The sequence below is a fragment of the Heptranchias perlo genome, chromosome 2, assembly GCF_035084215.1.
Source record: "Heptranchias perlo isolate sHepPer1 chromosome 2, sHepPer1.hap1, whole genome shotgun sequence".
NCBI lineage: Eukaryota > Metazoa > Chordata > Chondrichthyes > Hexanchiformes > Hexanchidae > Heptranchias > Heptranchias perlo.
In genome coordinates this window covers 162,857,086-162,879,244 of record NC_090326.1, presented here as the reverse complement: position 1 = coordinate 162,879,244, position 22,159 = coordinate 162,857,086, and the positions used below count along the sequence as shown (strand labels likewise).

The 22,159-nt window shown below is 46.2% G+C and overlaps 1 protein-coding gene across 2 annotated transcripts in view; it reads left to right on the top strand.

Annotated features, from left to right (window-relative positions):
- Nucleotides 1-2,876: 2,876 nt before the first annotated feature.
- gars1 (glycyl-tRNA synthetase 1) overlaps nt 2,877-22,159 on the top strand; it is a 43,715-nt gene continuing 24,432 nt past the window's right edge. For both annotated transcript variants that reach the window (XM_067968418.1, XM_067968427.1), the window contains exons 1-6: nt 2,877-3,126; nt 11,676-11,777; nt 15,046-15,148; nt 15,845-15,986; nt 20,569-20,657; nt 22,013-22,089. In XM_067968418.1, coding sequence (XP_067824519.1) covers nt 2,893-3,126; nt 11,676-11,777; nt 15,046-15,148; nt 15,845-15,986; nt 20,569-20,657; nt 22,013-22,089 — 747 coding nt within the window. In that variant the 5' untranslated portion in view covers nt 2,877-2,892. The remainder of the gene's footprint in view (nt 3,127-11,675; nt 11,778-15,045; nt 15,149-15,844; nt 15,987-20,568; nt 20,658-22,012; nt 22,090-22,159) is intronic.

Sequence of the window (22,159 nt, the reverse complement as noted above, 5' to 3'; positions counted from 1 at the left end):
CTGCTAATGTAACACCCTTATTTCAAAAGGGTAGTAGGCAGAAGGCTGGAAATTATAGACCAGTTAGCCTAACATCTGTGGTGGGTAAAATTTTGGAGTCTATTATTAAGGGGACAGTAGCGGAACATTTGGATAAACATAATTTAATAGGACAAAGTCAGCATGGCTTTACGAAGGGGAAGTTATGTCTGACAAATTTGCTTGAGTTCTTTGAGGATATAACGTACAGGGTGGATAAAGGGGAACCAGTGGACGTAGTGTATTTAGACTTCCAGAAGGCATTCGACAAGGTGCCACATAAAAGATTATTGCTCAAGATAAAGAATCACTGGATTGGGGGTAAAATTCTGGCATAGGTGGAGGATTGGTTATCTAACAGGAAGCAGAGAGTTGGGATAAATGGTTCATTCTCGGACTGGCAACCAGTAGCCAGTGGTGTTCCGCAGGGGTCGGTGCTGGGTCCCCAACTCTTTACAATCTATATTAACGATTTGGAGGAGGGGACCGAGTGTAACATATCAAAGTTTGCAGATGATACAAAGATGGGAGGGAAAGTAGAGAGTGAGGAGGACATAAAAAACCTACAAGGGGATATAGACAGGCTGGGTGAGTGGGCGGAGATTTGGCAGATGCAATACAATATTGGAAAATGTGAGGTTATGCACTTTGGCAGGAAAAATCGGAGAGCAAGTTATTATCTTAATGGCGAGAAACTGGAAAGTACTGCAGTACAAAGGGATCTGGGGGTCCTAGTGCAAGAAAATCAAAAAGTTCGTTTGCAGGTGCAGCAGGTGATCAAGAAGGCCAACGGAATGTTGGCTTTTATTGCCAGGGGGATAGAATATAAAAACAGGGCTGTATTGCTGCAGTTATATAAGGTATTGGTGAGACCGCACCTGGAATACTGCATACAGTTTTGGTCTCCATACTTAAGAAAAGACATACTTGCTCTCGAGGCAGTACAAAGAAGGTTCACTCGGTTAATCCCGGGGATGAGGGGGCGGACATATGAGGAGAGGTTGAGTAGATTGGGACTCTACTCATTGGAGTTCAGAAGAATGAGAGGCGATCTTATTGAAACATATAAGATTGTGAAGGGGCTTGATCGGGTGGATGCGGTAAGGATGTTCCCAAGGATGGGTGAAACTAGAACTAGGGGGCATAATCTTAGAATAAGGGGCTGCTCTTTCAAAACTGAGATGAGGAGAAACTTCTTCACTCAGAGGGTAGTAGGTCTGTGGAATTTGCTGCCCCAGGAAGCTGTGGAAGCTACATCATTAAATAAATTTAAAACAGAAATAGACAGTTTCCTAGAAGTAAAGGGAATTAGGGGTTACGGGGAGCGGGCAGGAAATTGGACATGAATTTAGATTTGAGGTTAGGATCATATCGGCCATGATCTTATTGAATGGCGGAGCAGGCTCGAGGGGCCGATTGGCCTACTCCTGCTCCTATTTCTTATGTTTTTATGTTCTTATGAATGGGCAGACACATGGCAGATGAAATTTAACGCAGATAAGTGTGAAGTGATGTATTTTGGTAGGAAGAATGAGGAGAGGTAATATAAACTAAATGGTCCAATTTTAAAGGGGGTGCAGGAACAGAGAGGCCTGGGGGTGCACATACACAAATCTTTGAAGCTGGCAGGAACATAAGAACATAAGAACATAAGAAATTGGAGCAGGAGTAGGCCAATCGGCCCCTCGAGCCTGCTCCGCCATTCAATAAGATCATGGCTGATCTGATCCCAACCACAAATCTAAAGAACACAAGAAGTAGGAGCAGGACCCGGCCACACAGCCCCTGGGCCCTCTCCGCCACCCACAGGGCATTGACCGATCCGAACTCAGCTTCATGTCCAATTTCCTGCCCGCTCCCCATAACCCCTAATTCCCTAAGTTGAGAAGGCTGTTAAAAAGGCACACAGGATCCTTAGCTTTATGAATAGAAGCACAGAGTACAAAAGCAAGGAAGTTATGCTAAATCTTTATAAGACACTGGTTCGGCCCCTGCTGTGGTATTGTGTCCAATTCTGGGCACCACTCTTTAGGAAGCATGTGAAGGCCTTGGAGAGAGTGCGGAGGAGATTTACTAGAATGGTACCAGGGATGAAAGACTTCAGTTATGTGGCGAGACTAGAGAAACTGGGGTTGTTCTCCTTAGATCAGAGCTTACGGGAGATTTGCTGGAGGTGTTCAAAATCATAAAGGGTTTTGATAGAGTAAGTAAGGAGAAACTGTTGCCAGTGGCAGAAGGGTCGGTAACCAGAGGACACAAATTTAAGATAATTGGCAAAAGAACCAGAGGCAACATGAGGAAAAAAAAATTTACTCAAGTCAGATATTGTGATCTGGATGTGGAGATGCCGGTGATGGACTGGGGTGGACAGATGTAAGGAGTCGTACAACACCAGGTTATAGTCCAACAGCTTTATTTGAAATCACAATCTTTCGGAGCTTTGCTCCTTCGTCAGGCATTGTTCTCTGACTATATGTGCTGTGCCCTATATGCATCTCTTCACTTCACCTGACGAAGGAGCAAAGCTCCGAAAGCTTGTGATTTTCAAATAAAGCTGTTGGACTGTAACCTGGTGTTGTACGACTCCTTATAATTATGATCTGGAACAGTTATTATGAATGCAGTGCCTGAAAGCAGGTGCTATAGAAACTTTCAAAAGGCAATTGGATAAATACTCGAAGTGGAAAAATGTGTCGGGCTAAGGGGGAAAGGGGCTAATTGGATAAGCTCTTTCAAAGAGCCGGCACAGGCACGATGGACCGAATGGCCTCCACCCGCGATTTCATCATCCTGCTCCCTGCAATTCCTGCTCCCCCCGGGTGGCGGCGCTGCCCCTCCCCCCCCTCCGCCTCTCTCTCTCCCTCTCCCCGGCTCATGGTCCTGTGGATCGCCGCCCGCAGCAGCGCCGCCGCCGCCGCCGTCTTCCGCTTGCTCTCCCCCGGGGCGTGGAGCCGGCCTCTGTCCCTCTCAGCCCCGGCCCTCCAGCAGCGGCAGCTGAAGAAGAAGAAGAACCCGCCGCTGTGGCAGCGCCTGGCCGCGAAGATGGACGGAGACGCGAGCAGCGAGGAGCAGGTCCTGGCGCCGCTGAGGCAGGCGGTGCGGGAGCAGGTAGGAGAGGCCGGGGATCGTGGCACGGCCGCAGTGTCTGGGCTAGGCCGCAAAGGACCATTGGACACATCCCCTGGCAGCCCAGTGATGCAAACTGGTCCATTGATGAGTCTATTAGTTAAATTAATTATATTAATTACTGAGTGTGATGGAAAAACTAATTTATTATAATTTTAACCGTAATATTTATCACTCATTTAATGCTTTGTCATTTGATTCTGAATTGCTGAGTCCTTAATACACAGTATAATATCTTTATGTAATTATAATTTTCTATTTGAATTACTGAATCATTAATCAGAATCACGTATATAAATGCAAATACAGCCAGTCAGGTTCTTTTTGAAGTGTAGTCGCTGTTGTATTGTAGGAAACAACTAGTGCACAGCAAGATCCCACAAACAGCAACGTGATAGTGACCAGACAATCTGTTTTTAGTCAAGGATTGGTTGAGGGATAAATGTTGGTCCGGTCACCGGACAGAACTCCTCAGCTCTTTGATATAGTGCCACGGGATATTTGAAATATTGCTTGGAATCAATCCACTGAGATCATTTTCAAAAGTATAAAGTGTCTCCTCAGACCGTTCAAGAGCGAGGCCGTAGCTTAAAAATTAAGCAGTGGCATCAACATCCGATCGAGCGATTGTCTCCTCTCCCATGTTTTAAATGAAGAGCTGACTGTCTTGTTTTGATGCTGTGGAGATGCCGGTGATGGACTGGGGTTGACAAATGTAAAGAATCTTACAACACCAGGTTATAGTCCAACAATTTTATTTGAAAACCACAAGCTTTCGGAGGCTTCCTCCTTCCTCAGGTCACCTGACGAAGGAGGAAGCCTCCGAAAGCTTGTGATTTTCAAATAAAATTGTTGGACTATAACCTGGTGTTGTAAGATTCTTTACATTTGTCTTGTTTTTCTAATCACACCGCTCGTTGACAGTTCCACCCTGTTCTCCTGAGTTGTTGAGAGTGAGCTGCCCTTGTGGGAATGTGGGTGGTGTGCTGTGCGTCTGTGGCTGTAGGACTGTAATCTGTACACCAGCCACACACGTTTCTCAGTGCAGTGTGTACTCCAGACTGTGCGAAATCTCAGCAGACCCTGCCTGCTGCAGTTTACATTTCCAGATCCCGCCCCCTGCCACGTTTGACTCCTGCACCAGAGAGTTGCAGTCTGACCCTGTCCAGTGACTGATTTTCTTTACAGCGTTCCTGTACTATACATCGCTCTTCAGTGATTCCACCCGATCCCTCCCAGGTTGCACATTTTAAATGATGTGTCCTCTTTGTTCCATTCTCTTCCCCCCCCCTCCCCATCTCTAGTTTCTTGGGGGTCGATTTTTAATCTGAAATAATAGCGCACCGAGGGGAGAAATTTCTATAACGCTTTTCTCGATCTAAGGATGTCCCAAAGCACTTCACAACCAATTAAGTACTTTTGACGTTTTAGTCACTGTTGTAATGCAGGACAGTGTGGCAGCCAATTTGCGCACAGCAAGGTCCCACAAACAGCAGTGAGATAAATGACCAGATTCATCTGTTTTTAGTGATGCAGGTTGAGGGATAAATATTGGCCAGGTCACCGGGGAGAACTCCCCTGCTCTTCTTCAGAATAGTCCCATTGGACCTTTTACGTCCACCTGAGAGGGCAGACGGGGCCTCAGTTTAACGTCTCATCCGAAAGACGACACCTCCCCAGGGCAGCGCTCCCTCAGTACTGCACCGGGAGTGTCTGCCTGGATTATGCTCTCGTCGCGGGGTGGGACTTCATAGAATCATAGAAAATTACAGCACAGAAGGAGGCCATTCGGCCCATCGCGTCCATGCCAACCGTAAAAGAGCTATCCAGCTTAATCCCACTTTCCAGCACATGGTCCGTAGCCCTGTAGGTTACGGCACTTCAAGTGCACATCCAAGTACTTTTTAAGTGAGTTGAGGGTTTCTGCCTCTACCACCCTTTCAGGAAGTGAGTTCCAGACTCCCACCACCCTTTGGGTGAAAAAAATTCTCCTCAGCTCCCTTCTAATCCTTCCAATTACTTTAAATGTATGCCCCCTGGTCACTGACCCCTCTGCTAAGGGAAATAGGTCCTCCCTATCCACTCTATCTAGGCCCCTCGTAATTTTATATACCTCAAGTAACTCTCCCCTTAGCCTCCTCTGTTCCACTGAAAACAACCCCAGCCTATCCAATCTCTCATAGCTAAAATTCTCCAATCCTGGCAACATCCTTGTAAATCTCCTCTGTACCCTCTCCAGTGCAATCATATCTTTACTGTAATGTGGTGACCAGAACTGTACGCAGTACTCAAGCTGTGGCCTAACCAATGTTTTATACAGTTCCAGCATAACTTCCCTGCTCTTATATTTTATGCCTCGGCTAATAAAGGAAAGTATCCTGTATGCCATTTTAACCACCTTATCTACCTGTCCTGCTACCTTCAGGGATCTGTGGACATGCACTCCAAGGTCCCTCTGTTCCTCTACACCTCACAGTATCCTCCCATTTATTGTGTACTCCTTTAACTGGTTTGCCTTCCCGAAATGCATTACCTCACATTTCTCCGGACTGGAATCCACGATCTTCAGACTCAGAGGCGGATGCGCTACCAACTGAGCCATGGCTGACAGAGAGAGAATCTGAAAGCAGCGTGCAGTACCAATGAGCTATTTAGTGCGGCATTTGATAAAGTGTCATAAAAGAGACTTGTTGAGAAAATTAAATAAACGTGCCATTGTAAGGAAGTGTAGTGGATGGCTAGGGCAAAGGAAACAAAAAGTAGGAGTACGTGGATGGTTTTTGGAATGGAGGGTAAGGGTTTCATAGTAGGCACAGCACAAGAGGAGGCCATTCGGCCCATCGTGCATGTGCTGGCTCTTTGAAAGAGCTATCCAATTAGTCCCACTCCCCTGCTCTTTCTGCATAGCACTGTAATTTTTTTTCCCTTCAACTATTTATCCAATTCCCTTTTGAAAGTTACTATTGAATCTGCTTCCACCGCCCTTTCAGGCAGTGCATTCCAGATCATAGCAACTCACTGCCCAAAAAAATGTTTCCTCATGTCGCCTCTGGCTCTTTTGCCGATCACCTTAAACCTGTGTCCTCTGGTTACCGACCCTTTTGCCACTGGAAACAGTTTCTCCTTATTTGCTCTATCAAAACCGTTCATGATTTTGAACACCTCTATTAAATCTCCTCTTAACCTTCTCTGTTCCAAGGAGAACAACTCCAGCTTCTGCACATAACTGAAGTCCCTCATCCCTAGTACCATTCTAGCAAATCTCTTCTGCACCCTCTCTAAGGCCTTGACATCCTTCCTAAAGTGTGGTGCCCAGAATTGAACACAATACCCCAGCTGAGGCCTAACCAGTGTTTTATAAAGGTTTAGCATAACTTCCTTGCTTTTGTACTCTATGCCTCTATTAATAAAGCCCAGGATCCCATATGCTTTTTTAACAGCCTTCTCAACTTGTCCTGCCATCTTCAAAGATTTGTGTATGTTCACCCCCAGGTCTCTCTGTTCCTGCACCCCCTTTAAAATTGTACCATTTAGTTTATATTGCCTCTCCTCATTCTGTAAAATGTATCACTTCACACTTCTCTGTGTTAAATTTCATCTGCCAATTTCACCAGCCTGTCCATGTCCTCCTGAAGTCTGTTACTATCCTCCACATTGTTTACTACATTTCCAAGTTTCATGTCATCTGCAAACTTTGAAATTATACCCTGTATACCCAAGTCCAAGTCGTTAATATATATCAAAATGAGCAATGGTCCTAATACTGCCCCCTGGGGAACACCACTCTATACTTCCCTCCAGTTTGAAAAACAACCGTTCACCACTACTCTCTGCTTTCTGTCCCTAGCCAATTTTGTATCCACGTTGCCACTGTCCCTTTAATCCCTTGGGCTATAATTTTGCTAACAAATCTATTATGTGATACTTTATCAAATGCCTTTTGAAAGTCCATATACACAACATCAACCACACTACCCTCATCAACCCTCTCTATTTCTTCATCAAAGAACTCAATCAAGTTAGTCAACCATGAGTTTCCTTTAACAAATCCATAGAACCATAGAAAAGATACAGCACAGAAGGGGGCCTTTCGACCCATCTTGTCCGCACCGGCTCGCAGAACAACCAGGTGCCCATTCTAATCCCACCTTCCAGCATCCGGTCCGTAGCCCTGCAGCTTACAGCACTTTAGGTGCAGGTCCAGGTACTTTTAAAAAGAGTTGAGGGTCCCTGCCTCTACCACCAATTCGGGCAGCGAATTCCATACACCCACCACCCTCTGGGTAAAAAAGTTTTTCCTCATGTCCTCTCTAATCCTTCCGCCAATCAGCTTAAATCTGTGTCCTCTAGTTCTTGAACTCTCCGCTAAGGGAAACAGGTACTTCCTGCCTACTCTATCTGGGCCCCTCATAATTTTGTACACCTCAATCAAGTCTCCCCTCAGCCTCCTCTGCTCCAAGGAAAACAATGCAACCTATCCAATCTCTCCTCGTAGCTGCAATTTTCAAGCCCTGGCAACATTCTTGTAAATCTTCTCTGCACTTTCTCCAGAGCAATTACGTCCTTCCTGTAATGTGGTGACCAGAACTGCACACAATACTCCAGCTGTGGCCTTACCAGCGTTTTATACAGTTCCATCATTACATCCCTGCTTTTGTATTCTATACCTCGGCTAATAATGGAGAGCATTCCGTATGCCTTCATCACAACATTATCTACCTGTACTGCCACCTTCAGGGACCTGTGCACATGCACTCCAAGGTCTCTCACTTCCTCTACCCCTCAATATATTCCCGTTTACTGCGTATTCCCTTTTGCTGTTTGCTCTCCCTAAGTGTATTACCTCACACTTCTCCGGGTTGAACTCCATTTGCCACTTTTCCGCCCACTCCACCAACCCATTGATATCTTCTTGGAGTCTACAGCCATCCTCTTCACTATCAACTACACGGCCAATTTTTGTGTCGTCTGCAAATTTGCAATCATGCCCCCTACATTCAAGTCCAAATCATTAATATATACCACAAACAGCAAGGGGCCCAACACTGAGCCCTGTGACACACCACTGGAAACGGATTTCCATTCGCAAAGATATCCATCCACTTTTACCCTTTGTTTCCTGTTACTGAGCCAGTTTTGGATCCAATTCATCACATTTCCCTGTATCCCATGGACTTTTACCTTTCTGACCAGTCTACCATGTGGGACCTTGTCAGTTGCCTTACTAAAATCCATGTAGACAACATCCACTGCACTACCCTCATCAATCCTCCTTGTCACTTCCTCAAAGAATTCAATCAGACTTGTAAGGCATGACCTTCCCTGAACAAATCCATGCCGACTATCCCTGATTAAACTATGCCTTTCCAAGTGACAGTTTATCCTATCTCTCAGTATTGATTCTAATAGTTTGCCCACCACCGAGGTAAGACTGACCGGTCTTTAATTGTTCGGCCTTTCCCTCGTACCCTTTTTAAACAATGGTACTACGTTTGCAGTCTTCCAGTCCTCCAGTACCTCCCCTGTATCTAGTGAGGATTGGAAAATGATCCTCAGAGCATCCGTTATTTCCTCCCTGGCTTCCTTCAATAGCCTAGGAAACAATCCATCCGGCCCTGGTGACTTATCAACATTCAAGGATTCCAGTCCCTCTCGTACTTCCTCTCTCGTTATGTTTACCTTATCCAATATTTCACACCTCTCCTCTTTAACTACTATGTCCGGATCATCCCTTTCCTTTGTGAATACGGAGACAAAATATTCATTTAAAACCCTACCCACATCCTCTGCTTCTACACACAAGTTACCCTTATCATCCCTGATAGGTCCCACCTTTTCCTTAGCTATCCTCTTGTTCTTAATGTACTGATAAAACATCTTTGGATTTTCTTTAATCTTACTGGCTAATATTTTTTTATGCCCTCTCTTTGCTTTCCTTATTTCCGTGTTGACTCTCATTTATTAGTCCTTACTTTTCAAAGTGCCAATTAATTTTGTCCTGTATTGTTTCTAAAAGTTTCCCCACCACCGACGTTAGGCTGACTGGCCTCTAATTGCCAGTATCGAGGGATATGGATCAAAGGCGGGTGAATGGAGTTGAGGTATAGATCAGCCGTGATCTGTTTGAATGGCGAGACAGGCTCGAGAGGCTGAATTTTCTTTTATTCATTCTTGGGATGTGGGCATCGCTGGCAAGGCCATTTATTGCCCATCCCTAATTGCCCTTGAGAAGGTGGTGGTGAGCCACCTTCTTGAACCGCTGCAGTCCGTGTGGTGAAGGTTCTCCCACACTGCTATTAGGAAGGGAGTTCCAGGATTTTGACCCACTCCATGGCCTATCTCTATTCCTATGGTGTGACGTGGGGAGGGGTGTGCTCTGGGGATCTGGGCTGGGTCCATCTTTTATGTTTTCTACTCGTACAAGTGATTTGGAGATGAATACGCGGAATGATCTTGAAGTTTGCTGATGGTTGTGACTGCGAGGGAGATCGCGGGAGGCCTCAGGTTGGCAGAGCGAGCAGTTAGGTGGCAGATGCAGTTCAATGCTCAGAACTTAACGAGTTAATTACCTTTGGAGTGAAGGAGCTTTTAGATTTTGTCTTGTACAATCAATGGAACAAAGAACAGGAGTAGGCCATTCAGCCATTCATTTGGATCGTGGATGATCTGTATCTTAACTCCGTTTTTCTGCCTTGGTTCCGTAACCCTTAATACCCTTACCTAATAAAAATCGATCAATCTCAGTTGAAATTTTCAATTGACCCCCAGCCTCAACAGCTTTTTGGAGGAGAAAATTCCAGATTTCCACTCCCCTTTGTGTGAAGAAGTGCTTCCTGACATCACTCCTGAACGGCCTAGCTCTAATTTTAAGGTTATGCTCCCTTGTTCTGGACTCTCCCACCAGAGGAAATAGTTTCTCTCTATCTACCCTATCAGATCCTTTAATCATCTTAAACACCTCAATCAGATCACCCCTTAATCTTCTATATTCAAGGGAATACAAGCCTAGTCTATGCAACCTGTCCTCATAACATAACTCCACATTTTAGCCCTGGTATCATTCTGGTGAATCTGCACTGCACCCCCTCCAAGGCCAATAGATCCTTCCTGAGGTGCAGTGCTCAGAACTGAACATACCGTGCTCCAGATGGGGTCTAACCAGAGCTTTATACAACTGTAGCATTATTTCAGCCCCCTTGAGATAAAGGCCAACATTAGCCTTTTAAATTATTATTGTCCCTGTCCACTGGTTTTTAGTGATTTCTCGACATGGACCCCTAAATCTCTCTGCTCCTGCACAGTTCCTAGCTTCTCACCATTTAGAAAATACTCTGATCTATCTTTCTTAGGTTCAAAGTGGATGACCCCACATTAAACTCCCATCTGTCTCAGTTTTACCCACTCACTTGATCTATCCATGTCCCGTTGCAACTTTCTGCTCCCATCTACACTACTTAAGGTGCGTTTATAGAGCTGCCGTTTATTGGGGCCGTCGTTCAGCTTTTACGATGCATTCGCCCTTGGAGATGGCACTGTAATTCAGGAACATGCTGTACACCTGAAGCCACCCCAGATTTTTCCCCCAGCCTTGCGACCGTGCCCTAATTCAAATCCCATCCAGTGACAGGCACTGTCACCTGTTCTGGGTTGGACTTGAACCCAAGCCCACAATGAAAGTACAGTCCAATCCCAATACCCCTCGCAGTTGCCGCTGCTGAAGTTTCCAATGGTCATTGAGTCAGAAATTTGTGGGTTCAAGTCCCACTCCAGAGACCTGAGCACAAAATCCAGGCTGGAACTCCCAGTGTGTTACTGAGGGAGTGCTGCACTGTCGGGGGCGCAGTTTTTCGGATGAGTTGTTAAACCGAGGACCCGTCTGCCCTCTCAGGTGGACGTAAAAGATCCCACGGCCACTATTCGAAGAAGAGCAGGGGAGTTCTCCCCGGTATCCTGGCCAATATTTGTCCCTCAACCATCATCACTAAAACAGATCTGGTCATTTATTTCATTACTGTTTGTGGGAGCTTGCTGTACGCAAATTGGCTGCCGCGTTTCCTATATTACAACAGTGACAACACTGCAGAAAAAAAGTACTTTATTGGTTGTAAAGAGCTTTGGAGCGCCCGGAGGTAGTGAAAGGCAATATATAAATGCAAGTATTTCTTTTTAAGGACAAAAACAAAAGCTTCCTGATGCTGTGTAAATGCAGCCTAGGCTGTAGTAGAGTTTGTGCAGGGCTTCACAGTGGCCCATGCAATGGTCAATATCCACTTATAAAGGACATGTCTTCAGATCATCTGGGTTTTTTAAGGGAGAATTTCCACAGGAACTCCTGCAAAAAAAACTGCACTTATACAGTCGAGCTGCTCCTGAGGCAGGCACAGTTTTTCCAATCTCAGGACTCTGTGTATGAAGTGACATTATTTGTATAGTTGGACGATGCCCTTTTCACGGAGAAGACCGTAGCCCCCAGTTGTGAGTCTACACAGCTCTGACATTTCTTAATTCAGCTCTTTTATGTTCCTTTCCAGGGAGAACTTGTTCGGAAGCTGAAAGCAGATAATTCTCCGCAGGTGGATGTCGATAAAGCTGTGGCGGAACTTAAAGCTCGTAAAAGGATCCTGGAGGCTAAAGTAAGAGCTGCAATTCACCTTACTGTTGGCCTCAGATTAAATGTGTCACAGGACAGCGCCTCGAATTAAATGTGACACTGGTTCCACTCTTACATTCTCACTGACTGTGGTGTACTTGGTGTATGAGAATCACTGGGTGTGTATTCTCACTGCCCTGTGGTGTATGAGAATCACTGGGTGTACATTCTCACTCCCCTGTGGTGTATGAGAATCACTGGGTGTGTATTCTCACTGCCCTGTGGTGTATGAGAATCACTGGGTGTACATTATCACTCCCCTGTGGTGTATGAGAATCACTGGGTGTGTATTCTCACTGCCCTGTGGTGTATGAGAATCACTGGGTGTACATTCTCACTGCCCTGTGGTGTATGAGAATCACTGGGTGTATATTCTCACTGCCCTGTGGTGTATGAGAATCACTGGGTGTACATTCTCACTGCCCTGTGGTGTATGAGAATCACTGGGTGTGTATTCTCACTGCCCTGTGGTGTATGAGAATCACTGGGTGTGTATTCTCACTGCACTGTGGTGTATGAGAATCACTGGATGTATATTCTTACTGCCCTGTGGTGTATGAGAATCACTGGGTGTGTATTCTCACTGCTCTGTGGTGTATGAGAATCACTGGGTGTGTATTCTCACTGATCTGTGGTGTATGAGAATCACTGGGTGTGTATTCTCACTGCTCTGTGGTGTATGAGAATCACTGGGTGTGTATTCTCACTGCCCTGTGGTGTATGAGAATCACTGGATGTATATTCTCACTGCTCTGTGGTGTATGAGAATCACTGGGTGTGTATTCTCACTGCCCTGTGGTGTATGAGAATCATTGGGTGTATACTATCACTGCCCTGTGGCGTATGAGAATCACTGGGTGTATACTATCACTGCCCTGTGGTGTATGAGAATCACTGGGTGTGTATTCTCACTGCCCTGTGGTGTATGAGAATCACTGGGTGTGTATTCTTACTGCCCTGTGGTGTATGAGAATCACTGGATGTATATTCTCACTGCACTGTGGTGTATGAGAATCACTGGATGTATATTCTTACTGCCCTGTGGTGTATGAGAATATAGACCCATCTTCAGCCAGAAGTGCCGAGTGGATGATCCCTCTTGACCTCCTCCCAATATCCCCACCATCACAGCAGCCAGTCTTCAGCCAGTTTGATTCACTCCACGTGATATCAAGAAACGGCTGAGTGCACTGGATACAGCAAAGGCTATGGGCCCCGACAACATCCCAGCTGTAGTGCTGAAGACTTGTGCTCCAGAACTAGCCGCGCCTCTAGCCAAGCTGTTCCAGTACAGCTACAACACTGGCATCTACCCGACAATGTGGAAAATTGCCCAGGTATGTCCTGTCCACAAAAAGCAGGACAAATCCAATCCAGCCAATTACCGCCTCATCAGTCTACTCTCAATCATCAGCAAAGTGATGGAAGGTGTCGTCGACAGTGCTATCAAGCAGCACTTACTCACCAATAACCTGCTCACTGATGCTCAGTTTGAGTTCTGCCAGGCTCCAGACCTCATTACAGCCATGGTCCAAACATGGACAAAAGTGCTGAATTCCAGAGGTGAGGTGAGAATGACTGCCCTTGACATCAAGGCAGCATTTGACCGAGTGTGGCACCAAGGAGCCCTTGTAAAATTGAAGTCTGGGAATCGGGGAAAACTATCCAGTGGCTGGAGTCATACCTAGCACAAAGGAAGATGGTAGTGGTTGTTGGAGGCCAATTATCTCAGCCCCAGGACATTGCTGCAGGAGTTCCTCAAGGCAGTGTCCTAGGCCCAACCATCTTCAGCTGCTTCATCAATGACCTTTCCTTCATCATAAGGTCAGAAATGGGGATGTTTGCTGATGATTGCACTGTGTTCAGTTCCATTTGCAACCCGTCAGATAATGAAGCAGTCCGTGCCCGCATGCAGCAAGATCTGGACAACATCCAGGCTTGGGCTGATAAGTGGCAAGTAATATTCGCGCCAAGCGATGATCATCTCCAACAAGAGAGGGTCTAACCACCTCCCCATGACATTCAACGGCATCACCATCGCCAAATCCCCCACCATTAACATTCTGGGGGTCACCATTGACCAGAAACTTAACTGGACCAGCCATATAAATACTGTGGCTACAAGAGCAGTTCAGAGGCTGGGTATTCTGCGGCGAGTGACTCACCTCCTGACTCCCCAAAGTCTTTCCACCATCTACAAGGCACAAGTCAGGAGTGTGATGGAATACTCTCCACTTGCCTGGATGAGTGCAGCTCCAACAACACTCAAGAAGCTCGACACCATCCAGGACAAAGCAGCCTGCTTGATTGGCACCCCATCCACCACCCTAAACATTCACTCCCTTCACCACCGGCGCACTGTTGCTGCAGTGTGTACCATCCACAGGATGCTCTGCAGCAACTCGCCAAGGCTTCTTCGACAGCACCTCCCAAACCTGCGACCTCTACCACCTAGAAGGACAAGAGCAGCAGGCACATGGGAACAACACCACCTGCAAGTTCCCGTCCAAGTCACACACCATCCCGACTTGGAAATATATCGCCGTTCCTTCATCGTCGCTGGGTCAAAATCCTGGAACTCCCTTCCTAACAGCACTGTGGGAGAACCTTTACCACACGGACTGCAGCGGTTCAAGAAGGCGGCTCACCACCACCTTCTCAAGGGCAATTAGGGATGTGCAATAAATGCTGGACTTGCCAGCGACGCCCACATCCCATGAACGAATAAAAAAAAAAGAATCACTGGATGTACATTCTCACTGCCCTGTGGTGTATGAGAATCACTGGATGTATATCCTCAGTGCCCTGTGGTGTATGAGAATCACTGGATGTATATCCTCAGTGCCCTGTGGTGTATGAGAATCACTGGATGTATATCCTCAGTGCCCTGTGGTGTATGAGAATCACTGGATGTATATCCTCAGTGCCCTGTGGTGTATGAGAATCACTGGATGTATATCCTCAGTGCCCTGTGGTGTATGAGAATCACTGGATGTATATCCTCAGTGCCCTGTGGTGTATGAGAATCACTGGATGTATATCCTCAGTGCCCTACGGTGTAGTTTTCACTTGTGTCAGCACTAAAACAGAGTGGTGTTGGTTTGGAACCTCGTACGTACGTTTGACGTGTGTTTTGTCCTTGAATGATTCAAAGAGAAACTCACTCCAAACGTAGCGATTGTTTTGTCTCATTCACTTGCTCTTATTTCAGTCACGTACAAACGTCCGCCCCTCTGTCCTTGTCCCCACAGGAGCTGGCTCTGCAGCCAAAGGATGGCATAGTTGACCGAACAAAAATGGAGGACACACTAAAGCGGAGGTTCTTCTACGACCAGGCTTTTGCTATATATGGAGGTAGGAGCGCCCGTCTCTGGGGCTGTTTGGGCAAGTGAGCATTCATATGAACGTATGAAATTGACGGGCAGGAAAAGACCAGCTGGTCCATCAAGCCTGCCCCACTCCGTGATAGCTGGAGCATCATTGACTAAACACTTCCTCCCCCCCTCACCCCCCCCCACTCCCGGCAGCCCTGTAATCTCCCGGGAGAGGCAAAAAAAAACAGAGAAAAAACCCAGGGCCAATAAAGGAAAATTCCTCTCCGACCTCCTCAGGCAAGGGACTTGGTGTGGGACTGGAGTCACATATTGGCCAGACCGTTTACGGGCGACAGGTTTCCACCCCAAAAGGGCACCCTTCAGATCTGGCGGCAGCATTTCATTTTATGTCAATCCGACAGCTTCATGGTCACTTTTACTGATACCAGATTTTTATTTCCAGGTTCTGAATTCAAACTCTCAAACTGCCCAAGGTGGGATTCAAACTCACGTTCTTTGGATTACTAGTCCAGTAACATAGCCACTACATTACCATACCCACCCATTAGTAAACACTACCGTGCCCCATTATCTATCGGGGGTGAGATACGAGAGGACTGTTGGAGACTGTGCAACTATTCACCAGCGAGAGAGTGTGGGAGAAAACGTGAGGGGGAGGTGGAGCAATCTGCACTGAGTGTGTTAGATAAATGGAGTCTGATTGTACTTTGCTCAGGTGTGAGTGGCCTCTACGACTTTGGTCCTGTCGGCTGCGCTCTAAAGAACAACACCCTTCAGATCTGGCGGCAGCACTTCATCCAGGAGGAGCAGATCCTGGAGATCGACTGCACGATGCTCACTCCGGAACCCGTCCTCAAGTAAGTCTTCGAGTTCCGGGTGCGGTGGCTCGTGCCCGGAGTGGGGGGGTGGGGGGTAGGGGGCAGAGGATACTCATCCTGTGTGGGGAGGTGGGGGGGGGGGCTTGGATGGCCAGCACGGAGCTGCAGCTTCGTCGACAGAACAGTCAACACCAGGATAACAAAAGCAAAAAGGCTGCAGCTGCTGGAAATCTGAAATAAAAACCAGAAAGTACCGGAAAACACTCAGCAGGTCAGGCAACATCTGTAGAGAGAGAGAGAGAGAGAGAGAGAGTTAACGTTTCAGGTCAATGACCTTTCGTCAGAGCTGGACAATGTTAGAGATTTAACAGTTTTTAAGCAAGTGCAGAGTCAGGGAAAAGGGGCTGAGAGGGGAGTTAAGAACAAAAAAAGGAAGATCTGTGATAGGGTGGAGGGCAGGAGTGAGAATGGGACAATAAAGAAACAGAAGGTGGGCGCAGAGGAGCTGTAACATCTTGATAACATTTTGTCATGTAGACTTCAAAAACAATTTACCACAAGGTGGTGACCCTTCGTGCCAGGCCTGTGTCCTCAGAACCAGGTGCTGCTTATTGACCCCATAGCCCTGCAATTTTCTGCCCTTCAGGTATTTATCATAGAATTATAGAATGGTTACAGCACAGAAGGACGCCATTCGGCCCATTGAGCCTGTGCCAGCTCTTTATAAGACCAATCTAGTTAATCCCATTCCCCCCGCTCTTTCCCCATAGCCCGGCAAATTTTTTTGCCTTCAACTATTTACCCAATTCCTTTTTGAAAGCCACAACTGAATCTGCTTCCACCAGCCTTTCAGGCAGCGCATTTCGGGTCATAACCACTCGCTGCGTAAAAAAAGATTTTTTGTCATGTCGCCTTTGGTTCTTTTGCCAATCACCTTAAATTTGTGTCCTCTGGTTCTCGACCCTTCTGCCAATGGGAACAATTTCTCTTTATTTACTTTATCTAAACCCTTCATGATTTTGAACACTTCTATCAAATCTCCTCTCCACTTTCTCTATTCTAAAGAGAACAATCCCAGCTTCTCCAGTCTATCCACGTAACTGAAGACCCTCATCCCTGGATTTCTAGTAAATCTTTTCTGCACCCTCTCTAAGGTCTTCACATCCTTCCTAAAGTGCGGTGCCTAAAATTGGACACAATACTCCAGTTGTGGCTGAACCAGTGTTTTGTAAAGGTTCAGCATAACTTCCTTGTGTTTGTACTCTCTGCCTCTATTTATAAAGCCAAGGATCCGTATGCTTTTTTAACCGCTTTCTCAACCTGTCCTGCCATCTTCAAAGATTTGTGTATGTTCACCCCCAGGTCTCTCTGTTCCTGCACCCCCTTTAGAATTGTATCATTTAGTTTATATTGGCTCTCCTTGTTTTTCCTGCCAAAATACATCACTTTGCACTCCTCTGCATTAAATTTAATCTGCCATGTGTCCGCCCATTCCACCAGCCTGTCTATGTCCTCTTGAAGTCTATCACTATCCTCCTCACTGTTCACTACACTTCCAAGTTTTGTCTTCTGCAGATTTTGAAATTGTGCCCTGTACACCCAAGTCCAAGTCATTAATATATATCAAAAAAAGCAGTGGTCCTAGTACCGACCCCTGGGGAACAACACTGTATACCTTCCTCCAGTCCGAAAAACAACTGTTCACCACTACTCTCTGTTTCCTGTCACTTAGCCAATTTCGTATCCATGCTGCCACGGCCCCTTTTATTCCATGGGCTTCAACTTTGATGACAAGCCTATTATGTGGCACTTTATCAAACACCTTATCATATACACCACATCAACCACATTGCCCTCATCAACCCTCTCTGTTACCTCATCAAAAAACTAAATCAGGTTAGTTAAACACAATTTATCTTTAACAAATCCGTGCTGGCTTTTCTTAATTAATCCACACTTGTTCAAATGACTATTAATTCTGGCCTGGATTATCGATTCTAAAAGCTTCCCCACCACGAGGTTAAACTGACTGGCCTATAGTTGCTGGGTTTATCCTTACACCCATTTTTGAACAAGGGTGTAACATTTACAATTCTCCAGTCCTCTGGCATCACCCCCCGTATCTAAGGATGTTTGGAAGATTATGGCCAGTACCTCCGCTATTTTCATCCTTACTTCCCTCAGCAACCTAGGATGCATCCCATCCAGACCGGGTGACTTATCTACATTAAGTTCAGCTAGCCTTTCTAGTACCTCTTCTTTATCATTCTTTAGCCCATCCAGTATCTCAACTGCCTCCTCTTTTACTGTGACTTTGGCAGCATCTTCCTTGGTAAAGACAAATGCAAAGTATTCATTTAGTACCTCAGCCATCCTCTCTGCCTCCATGCGTAGATCTTTTTGGTCCCTAATTGGCCCCACTCTCTTACTATCCGTTTACTATTTATATGGCTATAGAAGAGTTTTGAATTCCCTTTTATATTTGCTGCCAGTCTAATTGGTGGCCTATAGAATACACCCAGTAGTGTAATGGCGCCTCTATTGTTTCTTAACTCTAACCAATTGGTTCTGTCCTTGACCCCTCCAGGACATGCAATAAACTCCTTAATCAATACTGCCAACCCCACCTCATTTTTTTCCTCCCCTATCTTATCCAATTCCCTTTAGAAAGTTACTATTGAAACTTACTAGTCGACACAGGCACAATGGACTGAATGGCCTCCTTCTGTGCTGTACCATGCTATGATATCCTTTCAGGCAGTGCATTCCAGATCATTATATCTCACTGCGTAAAAAAATTTCTCCTTATCTCACCTCTGGCTCTTTTGCCAATTACCTTAAATCTGTGTCCTCTGGTTACTGACCCTTCAGCCAGTAGAAACAGTTTCTCCCTATCCACTCTATCAAAACCCCTCATAATTTTGAACACCTCTTTCAAATCTCGCCTTACCGTCTAAGGAGAACAACCCCAGCTTCTCCAGTCTCTCCACATAACTGAAGTCCCTCATCCCTGGTACCATTCCAGTAAATCTCTTCTGCACCCTCTCTAAGGCCTTGCCATCCTTCCTAAAGTATGTTGCCCAGAATTGGACACAGTAATCCACTGGGGCCTAACCAGTGTTTTATAAAGGTTTAGCATAACTTCCTTGCTCTTGTACTCTATGCCTCTATTAATGAAGCCCAAGATCCCATATGCTTCTTTAACAGCCTTCTCAACTTGTCCTGCCACCTTCAAAGATTTCTGTAAGCAAACCCCCAGGTCTCTCTGTTCCCGCAGCTCCTTTATATTGCCTCTCCTCATTCTTCCTTCCAAAACGTCCAGAGGGGGTGAGAGACAAGGCTGATTTACTGCCTCCATAGCAGAAGGGGCTCTGATATCAGTTTAGAGCTCCCAGTGAGATCAGCCAACTCAGCACAGACCAGCAATTAAACATTCCATTTTATGGCTTAATTACACAAATGGCCTTTACCAGCTGTGGCACATGGGGAACTGCGTCCATAAAAAGGGTAGAGCAGAAGAACAAGTGAATGGAGGAATCTGAGTAATGGGGCAGATGTCTCCCTCCCTCGGTGATTTTTTTGTCGCCGTTCAGATCAGAGTAGCTCCCTCTCTCCGACACTCCTAGTTCCATATTTTACTTGGGCCACGTGAAGAAAAGGCATCAGACAGGCTAAGGTTCTGAAGGAGTTGGACAGTTATCTGCACTGGTGTGTGTTTACGTGTGCATGGGAAACATGTTTCCATCTGAGCCAAGTGTGATATCTTTTCCCCTTTCCTGGGCACGGGCTGCCCTCTGCTACCCATGTGAAGTGCCCTTTGGTGCCTGAACCTACACTGAGTGTTGACGGTGTAAGATTTTCGGAAGCAACCCGCTGGTTAGTGACCAGCCACAAAGAGGATAATTTAAAAAAATAACCTTCACTGAACAATTTCATTGACTGTTTACCAGACAAAGCAATTAGGCAACCTTATCTGGGGAATGGAGCTCAGGACCGTGGGGTGTACAAGGGTCTTGGGAGCTGTTCTCTGGTCGTCCGAGATTTCTCCCTTCTTCTTGTGAGTGCTCTTGTGCTTCTTCCGCGTGTTATTGATATACCTTATCCCACCGTTTGCGCAGTGCGTTCTGTTTAGTTTAACATTGCAACACTGCTGAGGGTCTGGTTCAACCACAGTCTGAGATACATCCTACCTATTCTCTCAGCAAAACTGCATCCTGCTGGTCGGGAGTAAAATCCATGATCCTTTTCAGGACATGTCAATGGCCTAATTTCCCCACATTCTGATTTTGCTTTCATTCAATGTTTTCTCGGCCTAAGGCCTTTCATATTCAACATTGTTTCAATACCTCCGATGGTCTGTGGCGTCACGTGGAGCCAAACTCTGACCTCGACCGCGCAAGCAGTTTACATCCAGGTCACCAGATAGCGAGCGGGAGGCATTGCGGACGTGTGTTTTTTTTAACGTATTATTGTGGAATTTTAAAGGGTTAATTCAGTGTTCCCTATAACCCATCGCTTTCGAGAGGGAGGGATTCACAGGCTCGGAGGACTGGTAGTTTTAAAATATAAACGTGCCCTCACTATCATCCTGCCGCCTGAGCTTTGGTGATTCATGTTGCAGAACATCCGGCCACGTGGACAAGTTTGCCGACTACATGGTGAAAGACCTGAAGAATGGGGAGTGTTTCCGTGCTGACCATCTGTTGAAAGGTAATGGTTTCCATCTTGTATGAGGGCTGGGTTGGGTGTGTTTGCTCTGTTTGAGTTCACCGTGACCCATCTTGCTGGTGCTTTAAAGCAGCGCTGAGCCTTGCTTCACTCTGGTGATGGGAGACGTGGTAACAAATTGTTGCTAGCACTCTTGCTGCCTCAGCGAATTTTGGCCCTGGATGTCATAGATCAGAAGGAGGCCATTCGGTCCATCCTGTTTGTGCCGGCTCTTTACTAGAGCAATTCAAAGCCAATCCAGCTGTCCCATGCTTTCCCCATAGCCCCGTCTCCTCCCCTGCTTCAGCTTCAATCTGCTGCCCAGTCAGCGTTCTAAATACTACCCTACAGGCACCATAATCATGACACATTCAGAATGACTCCAGGCTATAAAGCTGCTGTGTAAAATCAGTCCATTCTGTAGCTGGCTTGGATTCACAACGGAAAACCGCACCCCTGATTTGGCATTGAGTCAGTAGCCTTGCCAAGAGAGGCCACGAGATGGCAGGTGCGGGAAATGGGACACTGGTGCAGTAGGGAGCGCTCTTCTGAGGTTGGGCCCAAGGCACATTGTAATTTGAGCTTTGCCCTTTTTTTTGTTTCAAAAATATACTTTATTCATAAATTTGTAAAGGTACATACAGTACCATAGTAATATCCCAGTTCAACCAATAAAACACAGGTCCCATTTGGTCTAACTCATTGTTACCCAATACGTTAGCCACTAGCCACATGTGGCTAATTGGGAATCCAGATGTGGCTAATTGCATTTTTGATTTGTTGTGAGTACTTTACTTCCTTGGTCACTGAATGGTGGTAGATGTTTGTTAATTAAATATACATGTGTGAAGTACATATACCCGTATTGTGGGCATTTTCTACTAAAATTAGTACGTGCCTAAAATGGTGTAGTCACACCTGTGGTTAGTCAGCAATTTCTATTGGATATCACCGGTCTAAGTGCTATACCTGACCTAGGTATGCTCGATGTGGTGCGTACCGTGTGTTTGAAATGGGAGGGTGTTCCATTCCTGCCCGCCCGCCCTCGGCACTAATACACGCCTTATTGAGCTCAAAGTTCACGAAAGACGACTGGATGAGGGTAGGCCTCAGGCTGGTGGTATAATACAAACTGCTATCAGACTGGGTGCTGGTATCTTGATACCCAGTCCACACGCACACTAAGTGGGATGTAGTGTTAAATGCATCTCGGAGTGAGTGAAGAGATCATTTACGTTACACGTTGGCAGCAGATATCTATCAGATGTGGTTAGTCGATGCGGTGTTTCTGTATAAAAGCTAACTGGGCAGTGACCACTGAAAGGCAGGCAATCATTTATCATCCTCCGCTGTTGTAGCTCACTTGCAGAAACTGATGTCCGATAAGAAATGCTCCGCGGAGAAGAAAACAGAGATGGAAAACGTCATCACGCAGGTAAATAAAAAACCCTTTGCTTGCCTTGCCGCCTTAAGTCTGTGTTGACCCCCGCCCCGTTATTTTGCCC